The sequence below is a fragment of the Stegostoma tigrinum genome, chromosome 38 (assembly GCF_030684315.1).
Source record: "Stegostoma tigrinum isolate sSteTig4 chromosome 38, sSteTig4.hap1, whole genome shotgun sequence".
In the NCBI taxonomy this organism is placed as follows: domain Eukaryota; kingdom Metazoa; phylum Chordata; class Chondrichthyes; order Orectolobiformes; family Stegostomatidae; genus Stegostoma; species Stegostoma tigrinum.
In genome coordinates, this window is record NC_081391.1 from 25,514,269 (window position 1) to 25,539,575 (window position 25,307).

Genomic DNA, 25,307 nt, shown 5'->3' on the forward strand with positions numbered 1-25,307 from the left:
AACTGAAATTCTCTTCTTTCTATTCCAGATTCTGCACAAAGAGTGAGTCACTTGGAGGCTCAAGGTATCAATGTTTCTGTAATAATCTGCCCCTGTTTCTCACAATCCTTGCTGAGTAATCTATCCACAGGTGTATTAATGACTTGGGGAAGTTGTTTGGATCCATGGGCCTTGGGTAGAAAGCCAATGCTCAGAGCCCTCTGTCAGTGTTCGCCTCATTGTTTCTGTACCTGGAGAGGCACGAGAGTGTGGCTTGGGGAGAATGTCAGGCCTGAGAAGGAACGTATCATCAGGCCCCCATGTGACATACTCTCATGTTGAAGATGATCCTCAGTCACTGCCTGTGTTTAACCATCTGTTGCGCCAATCCTGGCCTCGTGACCAGTTCTCATTTACATTGTTCTGTCATTTGGGGCTAAGCCTTCAGGGGCGTTGAGCCTGAAAGTATGAAGCTCCGTGCCTTGACCATTTCACCCTTTCTGCTACCCCTTTCATGTGGTTTTCGGTGCAGTCACGCTGAGTACTCGCTCTTTAACACAATGCTATTTCCTCATGATAATGGTGATTCATAGATACTGCCATGTTCATGGTTCACAGATTGTCACAATGCACTCAGTAGATTTCTTAATCCCCGATCCACTCCTCTGGCAGGGTTGGATGGCTACACTGAGTCACGTCTTGGTCTACCCCAGAGCTTAAAATGGATCGGAGTGTAATATCCTTGCCCTGTTCATTTCAAAATAATCTTCTTTGACACCCACCCCTATGTCAGGTACTGATTCAGAATTGGAGGAAATAGGAAATGGCTAAAGAAATAGCCACAAAGGCACTGTGAGATTTTATACTGTGCAGAATTCCCATGTTAATCTCCTTGTGATCATTGTGCCATCTGTTGAAGCATCCCTAGTAACCCAATCTACATTCTGTCACCTTCCCTTCCCAATTCAACATTTCTCTTTCCCCTGGATCAATTTGTCTAGAAACCAGTTTGGCAATTAAACCATCCTAAAGTCAGACAGCCTCACCTGAATCCAGCTGCAGAGGTTTCCTGAACCAAAAGATCCCAGCAATTTTGACTAGGTGATGGTGACAGCTAAAGCTGAAAGCTAAAGACTAGGGATAAATTACTAAATTACTGGCTGAATTACTGCACTGACTAAGAGAGGATACTCACTCTGAACCTTCAGACAAAGGCTGAGAGGTGTCAACTCACTCTTTATTTGCCAGTTTGACAGTTGAAAATTATTAAATGAGTTCTGTTGAGTCCTGACTGAGGACTCCCAGAGTTTAATAGTTTCAAGTAGAGGAGCAACAACTGGCTCCCAGCTGTGGCCAATTCAATGGCCTTTGAACATGTAAAACCACTGAAGGGAATAAAGTCAACAAGGAGAGAGTTTTATTTCATGGCCAGGAAGGGAGGAATGATTTGTAGCCAGTAGTCTCCCAAATATTGGATAAATTCATCCCTGAGACAGGCAGTCACTGTCAGCCGCAGTTTTAAACAGTTTAACTCAGCACCAGGAAGCAGACAGACAAATTGAATGAGTGGGGTCCTTTGCAAATCACAGATCCTGGTTCCATAGTTCCCTAACCCCCGTCACACCCAGCAGACCCTATCTCTCCAATGTCCAGCTCCCTCTAAGCACAGCAATCCATCCCCAACTTGTCCAGACCCCCACAACCCCATTTCAATTCCCACACCACTGACGTCAACTCACCCAGATGGGACCACAGATCCCACCCCCACAGCCTACATGTTCCTGGTGACAGTCCCGGCCCTCGGATTCAAATCTGTGCATCCACCAGCAGCCAGTTTCTTGCAAAGCAAAATGAACTGACTCTTCCTGGTTCATATGAAGGGAATCGCCGTGACAGGAAAGGTTTGTCAACTTTACATACTTTAGAAATAAATAAAATTGTTTTTATAAAATTATAACATTGTTAGTCAATAACGTGAGGAACGGGTTGGAGGACGTGGCGGGGTGCAGGGCTTGGTCTTGATAACATCCTGACTCTTGAGCCCTACATTTTCTCACATTGCTGTCATTTCCACAATTTTTGTTCCAGATCCTTTCCTTGAAAAACATAAAGCTGATTCTGTTGTGAAGAGGTCCAGGAGATCAATTCAGGAATACTACGAAAGGTATTTCAATCAGTTCTTACTTCAACAGGCTGTTTATGGTGAAGTGCCTTCAGGACTCCACTGCACTCAATACCAAATGTATGTCATTTTACCACAACATCCACCAAACTGTGTTTCACACCATGACCTTGGCAACAGAAACAGACTGCGATTGGGAGAGATGGGCCAAAGCTTTGATGGGGTTAGAGGAGATTTACAGTGCTGTCTGTGCTGGAGAGAAACAGGAGGGGTTGGTTAAGTGGGTGGATTAGAGGGTGGGGAGGAGATTGTTATACTGAAAGTGAGAAAGAAAGAGGTCAGAGTTATTTAAAGTGGGAGATGAGGTTTTATGGTGTAAACTTTGGGAGACCAGGATTAGTCAGTGGTCAATGAATTAAATGGTGAAAATGTGGATATTTTGATGGGACAATGTAGACAATTAGAGGCAGGGAGCTCGTGACAAAGACAGAGGTACGACCTGGGCATCTGCAGTCGAGGCAGGACTAATCATTGAACAGCAGGTACAAAGTTTTTTTTTAATAAAACTGAGGCCGTTTAATTTAGTTCGAAATGAAGCAACATTACCAATATCTATTGGTTTCTAAAATGTGAGACAGTGAGGGAGATGACCTGGGAGGATGGAAGCAGCGATATCAGACTCTCATTTCTCCGCACTTATCCCAGGTGAATGCTGCTGGACACTGGATATTGTTTGGCTGGGCAGTGGGAAGGACACATCCCAAGGCTGCTTCTTGGAAATTGGGATCTGCGTGGAACACTTGGCTTTGCGCCAAGGAACACTGCCTTGCTCACTTCAAGAATGTCTCTGATCATTTTCCAGAAGCGTGAAGCCCACCTCCTGAGCAATGAAGTGGCCACAGTTTGTTTACTGGGCTGTGCCAGGTTCACTGCTGGCACTGGGCAAGGCCAGTCAGGGAGTTCAGACCTATAAGGGTGCTGCCCACCTCTCTGCTTTCACTCAAGCTCCTGTTGCCAAGAGTCAACATCCAAAGAACACACAGCCCATATTTACACCTCAATGTCATGTCAGAGAGACTCTCACATATACCTCTTTACAAACTGAAGAATTAACAGCGATGCATCTCATCGGATTAATGTTTTGGAGCTACTGTGGTTTAATAGTGACTACAGGTTAAAAAAAAAGGAAGGGTGCAGACTTTCACCTGCCTTACCCTCACTGAGATCCCACCTCCACCTCCCCCCCCAACCACCACCTTAGCCACTCCCCACACCTTCCCAGCTGTTGAACCCTGTGTCCTTAACCATCTGTAATACTAACTCTTTGGAAATCTCAGGAGAACTTTGGAAAACGCTCTGGAAATAGAGCTGGGGGATAAAGGGGGCTCACATTGCCAAGAGCTGGCATTGACTCAATTACTGAATGGTGTCTCCCAAGCCATTATAACCTTAACAATCAGGCAAATACTGAGAGACTATGAATGGATTTCACAAACAAACCTATCCAATACATTATAAAATAAAAACCAAAAGAACTGTGGATGCTGTAAATCAGGTACAAAAACAGAAGTTACTGGAAAAGCTCAGCAGGTCTGGCAGCATCTGTGAAGGGAAAGTCAGTGTTAACATTTTGGGTCTAGTGACCCTTCCTCATAACTGATGGTAGCTGGGAAATGTTCATTGATTTCACATCCAATTTCCACCCTGCCCTCACTTCTACCTGGTCTATCTCTGACTCCTCCCTTCCCTGCCTCAACATCTGTTTCCAAAACACTGGCCACTAATATCCATAACAAACCCACAGACTCCAACAGCTACCTGGACTATACATCCTCACACCATGTTTCCAGTAGACTCCATCCCATTCTCTCAGTTCCTCCATCTCCGTCACGTGTTCAGATGAGGCCAACTTTGACGAGGAAGCCTCCGAAATGTCCACCTTCTGTCTCAACGGAGGATTCCCCAGCTCTACTGTCGACAGGGCCCTCAACCAGGCCCAACCGATCTCCCGCACCTCTGCCCTCACCCCTTCTCTTCCCTCCCGCAGCAGTGATAGGGTTCCCCTTGTCCTTACCTACCATCCCAACAGCACCCATACCCAGAAGATCATCAGGCACCATTTCTACCACCTCCAGCAAAATGCCACCACCAGACACATATTCCCCTCCCTTGTCCGCCTTCTGCAGGGACTGTTTCCTCTGGGACACCCTGGCCACGCCTCCTTCATAACACAACCATCCCCCCCACCCCCCCCACACAGCACTAGGGCACCTTCTCTTGTAATTGGTGAAGGTGTAACACCTGCCCATGTACTTCCTCACTCCCCAGTATCCAAGGGCCCAAACATAACTTCCAGGTGAAGCAACTCTTCACCTGCACTTCCCAGAATCTAGCCTACTACATTTGCTCCTCACAACGTGGTCACCTCTACACTGGGGAAACAAAGTGTAAACTGGGCAACCGCTTTTTAGAACTTCTACGTTTTGCTCGCAAAAAAAGACCCTGAGCTTCCAGTTGCCTGCCACTTTAACACACCACCCTATTACTCAGTCAATATCCCTGTCTCAGGTTTGCTGCAATATTCCAGACAGGCTCACCGCAGATGGAAGAACACCTCATTCTCCGCTTGGGGACCCTGCAGCCCTCCAGAATCAAGATCGAGTTAAATAATTTTAGGACCTAAACTCTCCCGTGTCCCAGCCCCCTAGCCCACACACCAGGCCTTGTTATCACATAGCCTGCCATTACACACCCCCTGTTGATAGTCACTAACAGTCCCCACTAACAGCTACTCACCCTCCCAGCCAGATCATTATCAACTCCTTTGTCAATCCAAGTGCTCTTCTCTCTCTTCAGGCTCTATCCTTTATCGTGTCGTTTACTCCCTACCTCATCCCCCTCCCTATTTTCTGCAAATAAACCAACTTTTTCTAGCCACCATTAATTCTGAGAGAGGATCACCAGTCCCAAAACATTAACTCTGATTTTTTTGTTCACAGATGCTGCCAGACCTGCTGAGCTTTTCCAGCAATTTCTGTTTATGTTCCTATCCAATAAATTTCGCGATTTTCTCTCAACCTATCCAAAACAGATTTTTGTCATGTAAACAATAAACCTGTGGGCTCTGTATTATGTTACTGTTGATGTTAATCTGTTCTAATTGCAGGCACCATGAGTATTATTATAAGACACCATACGAGAAGCGCAGGGAGATATGTGAATCCTACTACCCCTGCAACTACCTGGCCAACAGAATTGGATTTCAGAGTGCCTACATACAATATTTTGGATACTATTAATAACAACCCAGTAGGACAGAAAACATTACTAACGTCATAGTACTTTACACTGCACAAAATGTCACAGTGGATCAAGCTGCATAATTTGCAACGTTGTTCAAGAAGAGTTTCTGTAGTGTGTTTCAATCTAGTTCTGCTGGTCATAATTTAGCCCATTGGAACATTTGGTTCAAAAGGTCCTCAGTACACCTGAGAACACAGACAAGCTTCTCACCAGCTTAAAGATTAATCAAACCTTCTTGTCACACATCTCAATGAGATTCCCCTCCTCCAAACATATCTCTCTTTAAACTGTCTTTTCTTGCCAAAGCATTCCCCACTCAATTCCTCAGAATTCCTTTCTTCCCCAAACTTACTCATCATTAGCTCATGTTCCTTGGAATGTGCCATCCTGTCTCTGTGAATTATCTCCTGATCCTTGACATGGCTGATTTTATTCCCCAAATACAGTTGCTCCTTTCCATCTTCATTTTTCCTTCAATGCTGCTCGTTTTACAAATAGGTAAGGAGAACTGAAATATTAAATCCAAGGCTCTAAGTCTACCTCACTTCGTTCTTTTTGCTCGATTGTCTTAAAAAGAGGGGAATAAAAATCTCAAGAAAACCTTTTCTTCAACATTACGTTCTCTGTAGTGGACTTTCAATAGGGTTTCACCCTACGCGGTCTGATTTCCAGTCTAACCTCGAGCTATAAATTGAAAGGATTTGGGTTAGTCCGGATTTAGTTACTAGTACGAATAGCCTTCTAACACCATCCCTGTGTTGGCATCTCCTATCAAAGCAAATAGAGTAGTTTATATAATAAAAGAATGTTTTCTCTGTGAATGGGATTGACACTATTCAGTAAGAATGAAAGCAGCATTCACTATATAGATTACTTGTGTTTGACCTGACCTGCTCGTGTTTGATTTAAACATGAAATGGAAAGCTTTCTATACTCAACCAAGATAACCTTCATATAAAAATTAATTACATTATTCCACTCCTTCCAGCAATCCTCCCCCCGCATCCTTAAATCAAATGACCAACGAGGTTACATCCAACCCATCAACCAGAAACTCAGCAAGGTTTTAGTAAGGAAGAGACAGTGTGAGATATTGAGGGGTCATTCTGAAACAATCAAATTTAATGGATAAAAACAAAAAGACTTAAAAAGGGAGTGTGTTCTTTAAGGATGAGTCTGCTTGAGTCACTGTGAATATATTCTGTGTGGTGTAAAAGTACACATGCTGGACAGTGAGCTGTAATCCAGTGAATGCCTTCATCGAGAGAAGTGGGTGTTCCAACTGAGCAGGCACTCAACTATTGCATCAAACATTTGTTTCTGTCAAACTCCTTTGGCTGCTGAATTAAAGGAAATAAACAGATTAACCACTGTTAAATTTGCAGCCAAGACGACTTTCACATAAGCAATTACTTTGTGCAATAATATCTTACCAACGGTATTTGTGCAATAATATTACGCAGGCAGATATCCAACTAGTCCTCACACCTGTGCATGCTTGATCACGTAGTCGACTGGGTTCCATCACACTGTCCCACGTAGCTCTCATAACTCAACACTAATGTTTACTTTTGTCTAAGGCACAAATGTATTATAATTTAAATATCTAAACACACTTAGCCCCCTCACTTCTCCAAACCGCAACATTGACTGTACAGTTGTATCAGAGCTGATATTTAGGCTTTTTGTAAATTAATAGTTGGCTGTGTTGCAAATTGTCTCCATATTGTGGAATTGAACACTTATGTTGGACAAGGGGAGTCGGAACATTTTTCTGAAACATACCCTGCCACTGGCTTTGAATCATTTGCGTTCCAATTTAAAAGTTCTGCAGAAAAAAAATCAAATTAAGTTTTGAAACTTTTTTTCTCTCGAAAGCCATGATCCAGGGCAGCAAAAGATACTCATCTTCAACGTTCCACTTTCCAAAAAGAAACTAAACATATTCCAGTCAGGAGGGTTAATGTTTTTGGTATCAATCCTGATTTCCATCACACATTGAAACACCCCAGCGGATAAAATACTTGGGAAAAGGTTCACAAATTAAATTTCTTTCATTTTGAAAATGTTTCTACAATGTTTGGAGGAGTAAGACATTCTCAATTAAGCAATTAACTGTTTTGAAGCAGTGTTGGAGGTGGAGGAGTGGGTCAGACAAGGGTAGGCAAGTGTCTTTAGTTAAATTCATTTCACATGATGTTAAGATTCAATATCTTTGCTTTGTTGCATCTGCTGAAGATACTGTGCTCAAATAATTACAATTTATTTTCTTATTTTGTTAAGCAAAAGGCTATAGTTTCTGATGTCAGTATATGATAACAATTAAAAATAAACAAAAGTAATTCACTTTTTTCTGGATTGCTTGTTCTATCAACAGAGTGCATTTGATGTGGTCACAACTCCCCATCAAGTGTGCTCCTGACAGTCACGTTCACAGTTAATGTTCCTTTGTGTAACTCCCCATTCATCACCCAACTTACCATTCTAAAGACCCTACATCCATCAACTTGCATCCAATCATACCTCTTCAGTACTATTACCCTCCAATCAGTTATTTACCAAACATGAGAGGTAAAGCTTATCAGCAGAGAATGAACTAGCTGGGGCGCCTTTCTCCAAAAGAGAAGGCAGGGGGCAACTGAATAAAGAGGTATTTCATTTTATAAAAGGGCAACATAAACTGTTTCAGTTTGTGGCAGGGAATCCAAAATTGGGAGCCAGGAATAAGATGGGTACCACTAAATCTGTTAGGGAATTCCAGGGCAACCATCTTTACCCAGAGAACAGTAGGAAAATCAAATGTGGTGCCAAAGGGAATGGTTGTGACAAATAGAATGGAGGCATTAAGGGAAAGTTGGATAAGGACTTAATGATGGGGCTTGAGATGAAGATAAATGGGAAAAGGCATAAATGTTAGCAGATCTTTCCAAAGAGCCTGTGCCTGTCAGTACATTACATTTAAGCCAAAGCAATGGTTGAATCACTGAACATTGGTCTCAGTTGTTCACCAAGTGTGGGCTGCTCGATGAGACAGAATTTCCCAAAACCTGGAGTCCAAAGCCACGTACACATTGGTTTGCTGCATCTGGGATGCTAGGACAGAACGGGGAAGGACAGCAATTGGGCAAAGCAACCAAACTGCCTGCAACTAAACAAATACTCTTCTCAATTTGTGGCTCCATTGATGGGGACAGCATTTCATGGCATCAATTACACCCACCAGGAGACGGAAATGCTCTAAGGCAAGCTACCCATACCTTCCACAGAACTCAAGCCCAACTTTCCATCACAAAATAAACTTCATCCCAGAGACAATCTAGACTGACAGCAAAAGGGGCCTGAAAATTCAGCTTCTAGCTCTTATAGTCAATCACCCCAATGTTAGCCTTGCACCTATGGCTGCAACTGTCTCTCCTTGGAACTCACCCACACCATGTAACATTTCTTAAGCCTTGTTCGTATGCCAATGCTTTTCACTAAATGAATGCAGATGACACAGAAATAGTTGGGAAGACCAGTGGTGAGAACGACACAGACAGATTAAGTAAGTGGGAAAACGTCTGGCAGATGGAATATAATTTGGGAAATGTGAGATTACACACTTTGGCGGGAAGAATAGAGCTGAATATTATTTAAATGGACAAAAAGGCAGAAAAGTGGAGTTGACTATTATCAGATCAGTCATGATCCCACTGAATGATGGAACACAGTCTCAATTAGCTAAATGGCCTTTTTTTCGCTCCCAAGTCTTTTGTTTTAATGAGAACAATTGAGAGAATGGAGTAAAATGATCAAAGACTCCCTCAAAAGAGAGATCAGAGTCAGGCAGGACCAGCACTTGGAGTGAGGGGAATCTGCAGAGATAGAGAGGTAAGCAGCCATAAAGGGGTCTGTAAACAAGAGAATCAGACTGCCGGATAACACCCAGACATGAGTTTTTATGTGTTATTTAATTTCACTGCCGGATAAATATTGTATCTGGCACCAAGACCACTGCAGCATTAGAGGCAAGTAGTTAGAATGTGCAGCATTTATTTAAGAGAACGTTAAATCTTGTACAGGTTTGAACATATCTCAAATGACACTTTGCAGGTTGAGCTTTTGTTTAAGTAGTAACTGAATCTGCTGCTATTTACTGAAGGAAATGAAAATGAATAAAAAGAACACTGAGTTGCTGAATAATCAGGAGCACATCAGCACAAAGGACACATCCTCATCAGTTTAGTCTGTCAGTTCTAGTTTTCAGAACAGATATTGAAATGAATGTACCAAACTGATAGAATTCAGCTATAGTCCAGTTAATAATATATAAATATCATATCCAATTTGAAAAAAATTTTAGCACATCGTTTGTGCTTTTTAACGGGGCCTTTTCCTTGCTTTGCCTCCTGATACTTTCTGCCTGATACCCAAAGATTCTTCTGTGTCATCATCGGCATGTTCAGGTAAACGTTTCCTCTTGTCTCCCTGCTCTCGCAGTTCCTGTTGAAAGTATACACATTCAGGGTTACGGTAGTCACCTCGATCTCCAAGAATCACATCTGCGACACACTCTAATGGTTCCAGTATGAAACAGTCTCAGATAATTGGCCACTCATTTCAGCCATGCTGCCTGTGAGCAGAGTCTGTACAGCCCGTAAATGTGGCATCATAAACAGAAGTTGCTGGAAAAGCTCAGCAAGGCTGGCAGCATCTGTGAAGAGATATCAAGGTTAACATTTTGGGTCTGGTGACCCTCCCTCAGAACTGAGGAAGCTCTGATCTCTGGATTGGTTAACTAACAGGAAGCAAAGAGTGGGATAAATGAGGATTTTTCTGGTTGGCGGTCAGTGACTAGTGATGTGCCTCAGGGATCAGTGTTGGGACTGCAATTGTTTACAATTTACAGAGATGATTTGGAGTTGGGGACCATGTGTAGTGTGTTAAAGTTTACGGATGACACTAAGATGAGTGGTAGAGTAAAGAGTGCAGAGGACTCAAAGTTGGCGGAGGGATATAGATAATTTGAGTAGGCAAACGTCTGGCAGATGGAGTACAATGTTGATAAATGTGATGTCACCCATTTTGTTCAGAATAACAGTAACAAGGGACTATCATTTTAACAGTAAAAAATTACAGCATGCTGCTGTGCAGAGGGACCTGGGTGTCCTTGTATATGAATCGCAGAGGTTGGTTTGCAGGTGCAGCAGGTAATTAAGGCGGCAAATGGAATTTTGTCTTTTATTGCTCAAGGAATGGAGTTTAAAAGCAGGGAGGTTATGTTGCAGCGGTGTAGGGTGCTGGTGTGGCCACACCTGGAGTATTGTGTACGTTTTTGGCCTCCTTGCTTGAGAAAGGATGTATGGGCACTGGATGGAGGGCAGAGGAGATTCACAGGTTGATTCCAGAGACAAGAGGGTTGGTTTATGAGGACAGACTGAGTAGACTGGGATTATATTTATAGGAATTTAGAACAACGAGGGGGGATCTTAGAGAAACATATGATATTATGAAGAGAATAGATAAGATAGAAGCCGGGAGGATGTTTCCACTGGCGGGTGAAACTAGAACAAGAGGGCACAGCCTCAAAATAAGGGGGAGCAGATTTAGGGCTGAGCTGAGGAAGAATTTCTTCACCCAAAAGTTTGTGAATCTGTGGAATTCCCTGCCCAGTGAAGGGGTTGCGGCTTCCTCATTGAATGCTTTTAAAGCTAAGATAGATAATTTTTTGAATAGTAAAGGAATTAAGGGTTATGATGAGAGGGTGAGAAAGTTGGCCTGAGACCATGAAAAGATCAGCCATGGTCTTATTGAATCGTGAAGCAGGCTCGAGGGGCCGGATGGTCTACTCTTGCTCCTATCTGTTATGTTCTTATGTTCCTATGTTCCTATTAACATCAACGAATGGCAGCCTCCCAATGATGTCACAAAGCATAATCACATTTTGCTGGCTCCCAGAAGTTTGTTTATAGTGTGAAGGAGGGGGGGTAGGTTCTGTAAGGTTTCTCACAATCAAAAATAACATCTCACTCCCTCTGATAATCACAAACATCCCTACACTTGCAATAACCACTGGGCCATTGCTGTCCCCACCCCCCCCAAATCGGGCTATGCATTTTGTGGGGTAAAACCTACATACCGGGTATACACACACACACACACCTCACATGCTCAAACAGTCTTCATAAAGTCAAACCAGATGAGCATGAGCAGTTTAAATAATAATCAAAACAAGTGGTTTTAGTTACCTGGTCACAAAAATTCTAAACCATTGAAGAAATGACGCAATATTCCTGATTTGGCAAAACAGCATGATTCTTAACTTGCTAAAGTCTCATTGAGGATGAATTCACCAGCAGGGGTCCTGACCAGAGTGCCAGTAAGTCTTCTGGCAGATCCAGATTACATAATGGACACAGTGTATGCACCATGTCCCTGAATGACCTTTCCCAGCACGTGGAAAACTGAGTGGGAAAGACGGCGGAAGCCAGAGCAACTGAGATGGGGTTATGACCACCCAGGACAGAGTGTACAGCTGCCTCTAGATATGACTGCAGATGATGTCGCTCTTGTTAGGTCAAATCAAATCCAGACGAGTCTGCAGCCCAATGTAATTTATGTAAGTTGGCAAGTGCTAGGCATTTCTGTCTTGGGACTAGAGCTGAATACCAAGGCTGCTGTTAGAGGGGAAAAAAAACAATGATTTCACAAATTATTGAGCTCACTGGAGATTTTCTTCAAGTGTCTGGACAATTTTCGATTGTCTGCCAGTGTTTGGTGTAGCTGCAGAGAAACAGAGTTTCTCAGAGTATTCTCTCCCCTGTGATTCAGTTCTATAAGCACCAACTACCCTCGGACACCTTTCATTTGTCATCATTCACACATGGAATTTTGATGTATGCTCACAGGTATCAATCATCAAGACAGTGATCAGGGTAAGAACACTTGGCTGATTTCTTGCCTCTTCAATCCATCTAAGACAGGCCCATTGCAGAGCCCCAGGAAGTATTTAAACTACTGAGCACGTTCCACAGCATTAAGCCTCTCCTGCGCTCAGAACCACAGGGGGTGGGATGGGGGAGGGGGATGTTGGTGGAGAATGAGTAAGATTTTCCATTGTTTTGTGAGCATTAATTGGAGCTGCTCCAAACTAATCTCATGTTACAGTGATTCATCTGGAATGGTTAATTCCGTAAATTTATAGCTCAGCGCAGGAGTCAAATACAACAATGATTCAAGATAGAATTCATAAGCAGCAGATAAATTACACAATGGAAACTTCCATTCAGCCAAACCACTTCCACTAAACAAGTTTTGGTGGAGTTACAACCACTTCCTACTCATCCTAAGCAATGCAGGCTCCAACACAAACTTTACAAAACAGTTACAAAGTTGGGCTAACAGCAGCTTTGACATTTGGCTTATTTAGGATAACCATGCTTTGGCAAAATTGTACTTCTGAAGATATAGTTTTACAAGTTAACATTCTTCAAGGGCAGACAGATTAAACTCAACACAGAACAATATGAATCAGTGCAGTTAGAACAGGATAATGAAATTTCACTTAATTATCAAGATTTTACATGGAAGAGAGGTGTGATATCTTCCTCTGCAGACACAAGGATCAATTAAGCTGCTGATATTACAATAAAGCCATAGAGAGCATGTAATATGTCTTTGGTTTTGTGTCTTCAATAGAATGTTGGTCTTAAACAAGGACTTTAGGCCAAAGTGCGGCATAATGAGTTTGGTATCAAGTGAAGGCAGGATAAAAATAGCCACAAGAAAGCAGGAATACAGACGGAGGGATGTTACGAGGGTTTGGAGTTACACTGGGAAGAGAGATCCAAGAGGTCTGAGCTGAAGATGATTAAGGGGACACAGACTGAGGAATGATAATTGATAGAACAGACACCCCCACCACCTCTCTTCTGCATACACTGGCAGACACTACACAGGATTGAAATGAGAAGTTCTCATACCATTCGAGCAAATCGCTGCGCTTCAGTAACCCGCTCCACCAGCAGCATTACTTCTTCCTCTTGCGTGGGGAAGGCTGGGAGTTTCTTCCCAATAAGGTGCTCAATCCTCTGGAACAGTTCCACATCATACCTGACAACGACATCAGCACATCAATAACAAGGTGCAGCTCAGAAGCACAGAACATCACATCAACAACTGCCAACATTAGAGAGACACGAAATATCTTTATCATCTGATACAGTCTCAAGGAACACCCGATTAACTGGGTGAGAATCCATTGTTAAAAACACCAGGAGCGAGCAATCAGTAGGGGAGAGTTTTACGGAAACTGAAAGAACTGCAGATGCTATAAACAGAAACAAAAACAACTGCTGGCAAAGCTCAGCAGGTCTGGCAGCATCTGTGATGAGAAATCAGAGTTGAAGTTTCAGTTCTGAGGAAGGGTCACACACTCTGAAATATTAACTCTGATTTCTCTGAACAGGTCTGGCAGCATCTGTGGAGAGTTTTATGGAGACTAGCTAACTTAAAAACAAGTTCTCACTAAAAGTGTTGACTTGCATTCTGCTTAAATAACAACTGTTTTGCCCTTTCAGCCTGCTCTGCAAATCAGCAAGATGATGCTGATGTCCTCACTTCCTACACCATCCCATTCCCTTTGTACCCAAACACCTTTCAACCCCTACTTTGAACATACTTTAATGACTGAGCTTTGTCATCTCTGTCAAGCAGAAGATCTGAATGGACGCATTTCCAATAGATATAGAATGCCTACAGTGTGGAAACAGACCCTTTGACCCAACAAGTCCACACTGAACCTCAGAGCATCCCAACTAGACCCATCCCCCTATAACCCACCTAATCTACACCTCCCTGAACACTACAGGCAATTTAGCATGGCCAATCTACCTAGCCTGCACATCTTTGGACTGTGGGAGGAAACCAGAGCACCCAGAGGAAACCCATGCAGACACGGGGAGAATGTGCAAACTCCACAGACAGCTGCCTGAGGCTGGAATCGAACGGGATCCCTGGTGCTGTGAGGCAGCTGTGCTAACCGCTGAGCCACCCGTACATCTCCGATCTAAACAAGCCAACCCCTTATTCAGAGAATATGGCATTGTGTTCTATATTCCCCAGCTGGCTGGAGGCGAGGGGGTGGGGCGGTGGAGTTGGTAAATCACACCCTCCAAATCCATTAAAACCTTTACAATAAAAACTGTACACAGTTCAACAAGATCAATGCAATTAAAGCTCTCACCCTCATTCTCTACATCAGTCCAACGAACCTTCATTTCCCTCCCTCAGGAGACAAGATTATGTTACTTCATCCTTTCTGTTGCTCTGGAATGCCCTCCTTGCACATCCTCTGCCTCGCCCTCCTCCTTTTGGATACTACTTGAAAGCCGCTTCTTTAATTGAGCATTTGGTCACTTTTCCCACTATTGCCACCCATGATTCAGGGTCAAATTCTGTTTGACAATCACTAGTGTGAAGTGTCTAGGTAGTATTATTATAGTGAAGGTGCTTTATAGATGCAAGTTGTTGTTGCCCTTCATCTCCTGGAGACCTACCCACTGAGTTGTACTAATAAGTTCCACGAATGGCAACAGTATTCAGGCATCAAGTGAGAGCCGGTTCCTCCCATTCACAACCACTCATCCCATCACCAACAGAACAGCGCCCACCAGCTGGTCTCACTGTGGGTCATCTCTAACTGGAAGGTCTGCAGCACTGAAGTTAATTGTCTGCAGCCAGAAAAAATGAGGCATGGAAAACGCAGCTCCAATTACGCGTGAAACAAGTTTATTGAGACCAGTTTGAGCACGGGTGTAAATTCAGCTCTGAATCAAACGGGGTGCTGCACAAACTTCAGTTTCTTGCAATCCAGCTCAGAGATAAAACCAAACTCATTTCCAGACCTGGCCTATCAAATATCTAAAGGCCTGAACCATGAGCGACCTGGTGTCAGGAGGAAAATGAACTCTGTTCCTGCTCTGGCTCCTTTATCATTCAGAGTCACAGCCGCACTGAATGAAAAGGCTCCATGGAAAATGGCCTCATTAGAAACCTCTTGTGCCATAGTGCTAGTGGTGTCCCTAACCCTGAACCAGGAGTCCCACCAGGTTCAGAGGCGTGAAATAACATTTCTGAACAGGGGCCTCCTGTGGTGCAGTGGTAGCATCCATAACCCTAGACCGGAAGGCCTAGGTTCAAGTTCTGCCTGCTCCAGAGATGTGTAACAACATCTCTGAACAGGGTGAATGGAAAAAATAGGTTAAAATGTTAAAAAAGTAAAATGACCTCATTATGGGGATTATTGGTTTAAAAAAAACAAAAAGTCACAGTAATTTTGTTGGCAGGAAGGTCGCACAGTTGTGTGTGATAACACTTCTGAATACAGGGGAAAAAATAAAATGATCTCATTCAGCAAGCAGCTGTCTGGTACCTAAATTTAACAAGGCCCAGACACCATGTAAAATCCAAGGACTTCAGAGAGTGTGGGACTGCTTGGCAATTTTCCTTGTTAATAAATAAAGTTTCCATTGTAAAACAAGCTTTTTATTTTGTTTACTGCAGTCCCCAATCCACACCCAGTGACACTACAGTTTGTAGCCACGTGAGGGGCTGGACCTACAGCTGGCACAGCTGAGGTGAGATAACTGACTGCACTAAATTACAAACAGGCTTTGTTCAATCACCCAGTTTGTTTTCTATTTCATTGACACTTTGTTCTGTCACAAGCGCGGGCAAAGTCTCTACCTGTACTCAGTCAGCTGGTCAAAAAGATACCCAGGCTAGAACAGCAGTGCTGAGCTTACTATTACCAAGGGTCCCCCTCTTCTACAAGCCCTGGAAACACTGCAGCCAGACTACACTCCATGCTGTGGGCTAGCTTTCTCCCTCACAGGGTCAGAACAAAGCAAAGGTACAAATGTCTCACGAGTCTGAGCCCATAAAAATCCCTGAGCCCAGATGCAGTGCCGAGACCGCGCCGCGCATTCCGAGGGTCAGCGCCGAGGCCGTGCCACACTGTCAGAGGTGCCGTCTTTCGGATGAAACATTAACCAAAGCTCTGGTTGCCACCTGCTGCAGACCTCACATAGCAGTTCAGTCCTTTAGGACCTGACCAGTTTGGTTGTTAGTGCTGCTGTGCCACTCCTGGTAATAGACAAGGAAGGCCCACACTGAGTGCACATTCTATACCCCCCAGTGCTTTCTCCAAGTGATGTCCAACATGGAGCAGTATTGAGGTTGGTTTCCCCACCCATGTTTGAGCTGATGCTTTCAGACCTGATGGTGCTTGTTGTCGATGTTGAGGACTCCCAGAGTAACTCCCTCCCAACTGTATACCACTGTGTCACTACCTCTGCCAATAGGTCAGGGCACATGCAGGGACGGTGGTGGCGGTGTTTGGGATATCCTGTGTAAGGTACGAGTCCATCGGTATGCCTGTATAAGGCTGCTGCTTAACTGGTCTGCAGGACAGCTCTCCCATTACTGGCACAAGTCCCCACATGTTAGTGAGGAGATCTCCAGTGAGGAGGGTTGAATAGGCTCAGGGTGCAACTGTTGTTTCAATGCCTAGGTTAGTGCCAACTCGTCCATTATTTTGATGCTTTGAAGCAGCTTGATACAACCAAGTGGCTTGGTGGGCCATTTTAGAGTCTGTGGGTCAGGAGTCATATGTTGGTCAGACCAGGGAAGGACACCAGTTTCCTCCCCCGTAGAATGCTTTTGGTACAAGGTTTCATGGTCATCATTAGGCTTTTAATTCCAGATTATTTTTGAATTAAAATTCTCAGGGCATTACCTCTAGACCAGCAACAATGCCACTAAGCCATCGCCTGCCCTTGTGTGTGTGTAATGAAGGCTGTAATCAGGTCAAGTGCGAGGTGCCTTGGTGGATTCCAAATTGAGCTTCAATGAGTAGTTTCTTGCTGAGCAAGTTACGGGTGATAGAACTGTCAGCAACTTTCCATCACTTTCGATTCACTGATGAGGCAATAATATCTGCTTGAATTCCCCCTGCTTTGTGTGCAGAGGGAAATCTTCCACATTGTCAGCTAGACGCCAATGTTGTAGCTTCACAAGGGCAGTTTGGCAGGGTCCATTGCCTCTGCATTATCCAGTGCTTTCAGCTGTTTCTTGGCATCATGACAAGTGAGCAGAATTGGCTGGAGATTGGTATCCGAGATGCTGGGAACCTCAGCAGGCCGCAGAGATGGATTCTCCACTCGGCACCTCTGGCCAAAGATGGATGCAAATATCACAGGCTTGTCCTTTACACCAATGTGCTGGGCTCCCCCACCATTAAGGATGGGACTATTTGTACCAAAGCCTTCTACTGGGGAGGAAACTGCTGTCCTTCCCTGGTATGACCTACATGTGACTCCTGACCCACAGCATTGTGGTTGACTCTAAAATGGCCCACCAAGCCACTCAGCTGTATCAGTTGCAATTTGTGAAGCCCCCAACTCCTGTTAGTTGTTTTACTGTCCACAACTATTCAAGACTGGATGTACCAGGAATGTAGAGCTTAGATGGGAGCCACTGGTTGCAGGATTGCTTAGCCCTATCTACCTCATGCTGCTTCGTCTGTTTGGGCACACCAGTCATCCTGTTGTGTGGCTTTACTAGATTAATACCCCAATGTTAGGAAAAACCCTCCAGCACTCTGAGAATTACCTACCTGTATCCTACAGTGCAGTACTGACTACAGTTTAAAAGCTCAATACAGAGTGCTCAATGCTCTGGGACATCCCAAGGTCAACTAAGACACTACATAAATTCAGGTCTTCCTGATGGGGAGTGACAGAAATTGCAAGGTTTTACAAATAAACTGGTCCTGTGGTGGGAAAGTGGCCTCTAGCTGCAGACTGGCTGTACCACACAGTCAATACAATTCCCTCCTCAGCCTTTCTCGGACCACTCACCCACAGCCACTGAAGTCCCTCACAGCACTCCCAAGCAAGCTCGGCTCCCCATAGCAACAGATTGCAGGGAAGGGAAAATAAACTGCAGAAACTGGAAACAGAACTGATTTAGTGAGGTGTTGCACCGCCCATTCTGAGTTAGAGATGTTGAAACCACACAGGACCAGCACAAGAGACAGTAAAACTGAAAAAAATCACACCAAGATTACCAGGAGTCAAGTCCCCGACAGGACAATATGGGACAGAGTGGGGGTCAACTCCTCAGTGGCTGGAAGCAGTGGGTGTGTTTTGGTTAACTCAACAACTTCTGAAAAGAAAGGTTTTCAATGTTTAACTTCAGCAATGAGTAGAATCACAAGAGCTGAAGGCAGCTTTTTCTATGGCTGATTGAGTGAATCCAGGAACAGACAGCAGAAAGAGTTGAGCTGGGTTTGATGATTAAGAGACACAGTCCAGGCACCATCAGTCCATCCGTATTATACAGCAGGAAACTGTGAGGGTTTGTGATCCTGATCACTATGCACTGAGTTCAGTCTATGGAGTGGAAGGGGAACGGACTGAACTTAACTGCACTGCTCATGTGGTCGTATTGCCAGTAACCTTCTGTGCAAACTCACAGGAGCTTAATTCAGGAATGGGGGAACCAGTTTTTGCTGAAAAAGTCTGCAGGTTTTAGGAGGAGACCATCCCACAAGGAAAATTTAAAACTCACTCCTGCTCAGATCTGTTCAGCTCTGCTCCAAGTCACAATCCATCACAACTGCCTCAACAAATTGAAAATTATCCTGTGCTCAGACAAAATATATCTTGAGTTTCAAAAATAGATTGATTCCCAAGATGGACTGCCAACTGATGATTGCACAACATTCCTTAAGAAACTTCTAATGCTCCTACTAAGTTGATTTAAGATTTAATAAGTACAAGTGAAATTCAGAGCCTGGACTAAAGTTGCAGTTGCCAGGAGTACAGCAACAATTGGAGTGCAGGTTGCTTATTCACTGATAGGTTACTGTGTGGGAGATTGTCCCTCATATGCTTTGAAAATCTCACATACTGTGGGCAACACCTGCCCTGCAGCAATGGGGGTGAGAGACACTGAGACAAACTAAACAGGATCCACAAACCCATTCAGTCTGGCACACCGTACCAGAGGTAGGAGGGTGTGAATGGGGAACTGGAATATGGAGGCTCGACAATGAAAGTGGAACTCACTGGGTAACAAAGGTGATGGCCTTGCCTGCCCGTCCTGCTCTGGCTGTCCGCCCCACACGATGAATGTAATCCTGAAAGAGAAACGAGAGGCAGCTAAACCCAACATCACATGGAGAAGGAGAGGCTGCCCACCACCAAAACTCAGCAGACAAGCGACTGAGTTTAGTACATGATAGTGTGGAGGAACGGGGGGATATGTCTAGGGTAGGGAGAGGATGCAGGGGAAGGAGGGGCTAGGGCAAGGCAAGGGGAATGCAAGGTGGTGGCAGGGAAACGTGTGGGGGGAGGGAGCCTGGTCAGGGTTGTTGGGGTGGAAGGCTGTGTGGGGAGATTGAGGAAATGCCCAGGGTAGAGTCAGTGAAGCCATACCCTGTTACGGAGCTGTAGCTGCCTGCTGTAACCCGTCTGACTTCCCTCTTCACCAGAAAACTGCAGTGCCAAGTCTTGGAAGACTGAACACGGCAGCAGGTCCTATCCCAACCTCGCATGAGGGCCTGAGAACAACATGGCAGTAGCCTAACCTCTGGCTGGCATTTCTCTGCACTCTGAGGTACAGCGCACAGGTTGACATCAGTTCATTCAACATAGTGACCAATGGACACCACTCAAGGAAATCTTCCAGTACGACAAAATGCAGACAGCCCGCAACTACTCAACAGATGAGGTGCTGTTAGCTCCATTTGTTCCCACATTACAATTCTGGCAATGTTACCTTTGAATGGGTAGGAATGTCGAAGTTGATGACCACATCCACATGTGGAATATCAAGGCCACGACTTGCCACATCCGTGGCCAGCAAGATCGACCGAGACTTAGCCTTGAATTTATTCAAAGCTCCCAATCGTTTGTTCTGTAATTGGTAAAGAAAGTAAGTGAATAGTTTTAACTACAGGACAACAGTGAGAGGGTAAGAAGAACAGCAGCCCACCTGATTCATTTGGCCATGTAAGGGAATGGCAGTAAAGCCAAGGTTGCGTAGGAGCAGTGCTGTGCGCTGTGTATTGTTACATGTGCTGCAGAAGATGATGAAGGAATTTCCAGCCAGCTCATTGAGAATGGAAACCAAGTAACAGTCCTATAGAGAGAAACAGCAAACTTTGAAACAATCCAGAACTTAGCAACAACAGCTTCTGATCACATGCACATTATAAATTTCTCCACCTTGTTTAAGTGGGGAACTCACCTCTGCCCTCAAAACTACATGCTTTTGTCATGACATTTGTGGCCACAGTAAGCGGCTATGTGATCATTTCCAGTGTAATGTTGTTGTGTGAGCTGTCACAGTATAATTACAGCACTGGCCACAAGGTGCCACTGTGTAGAAAGTTCTGCAATTTCATTCAACTCTTACCTTGTATAAAACATGATTTACATTTACTAAGGCCAAGACAAAGAAATAAACAGAGAAACTTTAAAAATAGGCACAGATATAATTTTTAATATGTGCACTCGTATCATTTAGGGAAAAGTGATTCAAACTAAAATAAAATCTTTTATATTATACAAGCGGAAAAAGACAGCAGAAAGCTGCAACGCAGAGATATGGGAATGCACCTTGCATGGAACGATGGCCTTCATTCCAAAGGGAATGAACAGTAACTGTAGGAATGCCTTGCAAAAACGAGACAAGACACTAGTCTGATCACATTGAGACTACTTTCAACAGTTTTTGTCCCCTGTGTAAGGAAAAATTGCTGGCACTGGAGGCAGTCCTTATGGTTTTACGAAGGCCCACATAAGAGGGTAAAGATTGATTTAGTGTCCATAAAACTTGGGAGTAAATGTAGGCCATTCAACCCATCATTTGTCTGCTCCAGCATTCAGTAAGATCATGGCTGATCTGATCATCCTCAAATCCACTTGCATGCCTAAAGAATTCCAAATCTTCACTGCTCTTGGGGAGAAGAAATTCCTCATTTCTGTCTTAAAAGGCCAAACTCTTATTCGGAGCTAATTCATTCTGGTCCACTTTCCCCATAACCCTTGATTCTCTTTCAGGTTAAAATTCAGAGAGTGATCCCTTATTCCAAGAGTAGGCCCTCTGATCCCAGAGTCTCCCTCAATAGGAAACAACCTCTCTGCATCAAGATGCCTAAAAATATTCTGTGTTTCAATCAGGTCACCTCTCACTCTTCCAATTTCCAGCGAATGCAGGTTAAATTGACCACACCACACCTCATAAGAAAGTCTCTCCTTCATACATGGGATTATCCAAGTGAATTCTCTCTTGCCTCCAATGTTAATCACCAGTCAGATCTTCATTTCAGTTACCATTCACCATAAAAACTCACTCCCCACTGGATACTAGCTCCCCATCATTATTTAACCAATTCACATCCAATTAACCCTTAACCAACATTTTCACCATATTCCATTTGGTCTCAGACATGCCTTCAGACCGTACCAGATGATAACATCCAAATGGAATCGACATCTTCTGATGCAAGATCATTCCTGCAATTATACTTATCCTGTCCTGAGCTAACACAACTGCCCCACCACCTCAAAAATCACATACTCCAATCTCATTGGAAAGGTGGTACTTGAGTGTGAAAGGAATCTGGTGAAGAGCTAATTTAAAGAAAGTAACTGCGATAATTAGTTAGATTTATCTGATAACGATTGGTATCTAAACAGCAGCAGAATTCCATGGCTCCAGTGATGGTCATTACCTTGAACTTTGAGGGAATAAACACATAATACTGCTGCAGTTTCTCCACAGTCTGGTACTTGGTTGAAACAGCACACTTCACAGGATCTTTCAATGCTGCTCGCTGGAGTTTTTGCACCTGATGGAGAGCAAGGAAATTTCAGCCAGAAATACCAAAGCAGTTTTTAAATGCACAACATATCCCTCCAAACTGCCAAGGGCTTTCCCCCAGGGTAGCGGAGACCGTTGTTTAAGGTGAGAGGGGCAAGATTTAAAAAGGGAGCTGAGGGGCAACTTTTTCACGCAGAGGGTGGTATGTGTACGGAAGGAGCTGCTACAGGAACTGATGGAGGCAACATTTAAAAGGCAGCTGGGCATGTACATGGATCGGAAAGATTTAGAGGGATATGGGCCAAACACAGGCAAATGGAGCTAATTCAGTTTAAGAAACCTGTTCAGCACGGATGAGTTGGGCCAAAGGACCTGTTTCTATACTGTATGACTCCATGATCCTGATTCAGAATGGGTTTGTTAACCTGATAAAGCTGGAGATGTGTTGAGGCCAAAGCTGCAGCCGAGTGAATTCCCTTGTATTTCTCTATTTGCTCTGTCACTGGGATGCCTGCGAGCATCTCACTAAGCACAGGTCAGAGACTGAACCTGGGATTTTGCTGCCCATGACAGCAACTCCCTCCATCCCCAACAGGCTCCACACAACCCTCTGCGCTCAGAGACATATTAACAGTTCCACAGCAAACCTTCTTGGTCATCGTTGCGGAGAACAGGTAGGTCTTCCGATCCCTTGGAATCACTTTGAGAATTTTGTCGACCTGCAAAAATAAGGCGTAGGCTGGTGTGAACAAGGAATCACAGGACAAAGAGCTACTCCAGAATAACACAATTAACATGTGAGGAGTGGTTTTGAGCACCAGAACATGGAATGTTTCAAATCTCCCGTTAAACATATATTTGCTCATTTCACACTGAAACTGAAAGGGGTTGCAAGTAAAGGATTCTGAGACACAGAATAATCCAAGAGTATTGTTGCTGCTCATTAGGCAACGGCTCCATCTGCTGGCTCCTGTAGAGATGACAGGTTAAATACTCTTGCCTCCCACAGCTCAGCAATGCATATTGAGACAGCAGTATTTGGACTTCCCCTCCAAACACTTTCACAGAAAAGGTGAACTGGTATTTATATTCAACATCCTTCTTGACCTTCAGACACCCTGAAATGCATCTCAACTATATTTCTGAAGTAATGAGGGAGACAAGGCAGCCAACATGCACTGCAAGGTCCCTCAATCAAGCACACAACAGCAGGATAATATTTTAGCAATGTTGGTCAAGAAATATATATATTATCCTAGGACACACCTTGTTCTGGTGGTGTGAGTGGGTATGACGATGAGGCAGGGAGATTCCATAGCACGCAAGCATTTCCAGAGGATCTCTGGGAGTCCATTTTACATGAGTGCGTGAGTACGTGAGTGAGTGAGTGTGAGTGAGTGAGTGAGTGCGTGAGTGCGTACGCGAGTGAGCAACAATATCTGCTCCAACACCTTCCAGGATACAGCAAATTTGCTGCGTCCACGAGGACAACTTATTCAGTTCAGCAAATAATAAAATAAATCCAAGAAATTCTGAACACTACAGTTCGCACACCTCAGTTTCAAAGTCCATGTTGAGAATCCTATCTGCTTCATCCATCACCAGGTATTTGAGTGCTCGCAGATTAAATCCCTTGGTGTTCTGAAGGTGATCGATCAGGCGGCCTGGGGTCGCTGGCACAGACAACAAATAGTTAACACCAGTCAGCATACTCCCAGATAACCAGGGTAACCGCCCAGATAACCAGGGTAAACGCCCAAATAACCAGGGTAACCGCCCAGATAACCAGGGTAACCGCCCAGATAACCAGGGTAAACACCCAAATAACCAGGGTAACCGCCCAGATAACCAGGGTAACCACCCAGATAACCAGGGTAACCGCCCACCACCGTCCCAGATAACCAGGGTAACCACCCAAATAACCAGGGTAAACTCCCAGATAACCAGGGTAACCACCCAGATAACCAGGGTAACCGCCCACCACCGTCCCAGATAACCAGGGTAACCGCCCAAATAACCAGGGTAAACTCCCAGATAACCAGGGTAACCGCCCAGATAACCAGGGTAAACGCCCAGATAACCAGGGTAAACGCCCACCGCCCTCCCTAATAACCAGGGTAACCGCCCAGACAACCAGGGTAACCGCCCAAATAACCAGGGTAACCGCCCACCACCGTCCCAGATAACCAGGGTAACTGCCCAGATAACCAGGGTAACCGCCCAGATAACCAGGGTAACCGCCCACCACCGTCCCAGATAACCAGGGTAAACGCCCAAATAACCAGGGTAACCGCCCAAACAACCAGGGTAACCGCCCAAACAACCAGGGTAACCGCCCACCACCGTCCCAGATAACCAGGGTAAACGCCCAAATAACCAGGGTAACCGCCCAAATAACCAGGGTAACCGTCCACCGCCCTCCCTGATAACCAGGGTAACCACCCAAATAACCAGGGTAACCGCCTACCGCCCTCCCAGATAACCAGGGTAACCGCCCACCACCGTCCCAGATAACCAGGGTAACCGCCCACCGCCCTCCCAGACAACCAAGGTAACCGCCCACCGCCCTCCCAGACAACCAGGGTAACTGCCCACCACCCTCCCAGACAACCAGGGTAACTGCCCACTGCCCTCCCAGATAACCAGGGTAACCCATCCACAATCCTATATCCATCGACTTCCCTGTATCAACTGTTGGAAGTCTCATGACACAAGGATACAGTCCAACAGGTTCATTTAAAATCACAAGCTTTTGGAGTGCTGCTCCTTAATCAGATGAAGTGGAGTGAAGCACATAAGCACAGAATACATGAGCACTTCCTTCCACTCTATCTCCACATGTCCACCGTAGCCAATTGTTTTCCTTTGTGCACCTTCAGAAGCTTTTACAGTCCATTATGATGTTTTAAACATGTGTTCATAGTCCATTCTTGGTCCTCTGTGGTATTCTAAAAATTCCCAATTCTCAGAACTGCTACTACTTCTGGCAAGCTCTTACATGTAATTTTATACAACTCTTTACTTGCTTTGT

General features: G+C 44.5%; 2 protein-coding genes across 2 annotated transcripts in view; one reads left to right on the forward strand and one right to left on the reverse strand.

Moving 5' to 3' along the window:
• Positions 1-7,750, forward strand: part of LOC125447207 (protein PFC0760c-like) — a 124,505-nt gene extending 116,755 nt beyond the window's left edge. Inside the window, exons 88-90 of the mRNA XM_059640742.1 lie at positions 29-64; positions 2,068-2,143; positions 5,268-7,750. Coding sequence (XP_059496725.1) covers positions 29-64; positions 2,068-2,143; positions 5,268-5,400 — 245 coding nt within the window. The 3' untranslated portion in view covers positions 5,401-7,750. The remainder of the gene's footprint in view (positions 1-28; positions 65-2,067; positions 2,144-5,267) is intronic.
• Positions 7,751-9,416: 1,666 nt separating this feature from the next.
• The window catches only part of ddx47 (DEAD (Asp-Glu-Ala-Asp) box polypeptide 47), a 29,690-nt gene continuing 13,799 nt past the window's right edge, over positions 9,417-25,307 (reverse strand). Inside the window, exons 5-12 of the mRNA XM_059640743.1 lie at positions 23,831-23,949; positions 22,924-22,995; positions 22,188-22,304; positions 20,444-20,590; positions 20,228-20,365; positions 19,516-19,586; positions 13,366-13,495; positions 9,417-9,886 (exon numbers count right to left, since the gene is read on the reverse strand). Of these exons, the coding sequence (XP_059496726.1) occupies positions 9,764-9,886; positions 13,366-13,495; positions 19,516-19,586; positions 20,228-20,365; positions 20,444-20,590; positions 22,188-22,304; positions 22,924-22,995; positions 23,831-23,949 (917 nt within the window). The 3' untranslated portion in view covers positions 9,417-9,763. The remainder of the gene's footprint in view (positions 9,887-13,365; positions 13,496-19,515; positions 19,587-20,227; positions 20,366-20,443; positions 20,591-22,187; positions 22,305-22,923; positions 22,996-23,830; positions 23,950-25,307) is intronic.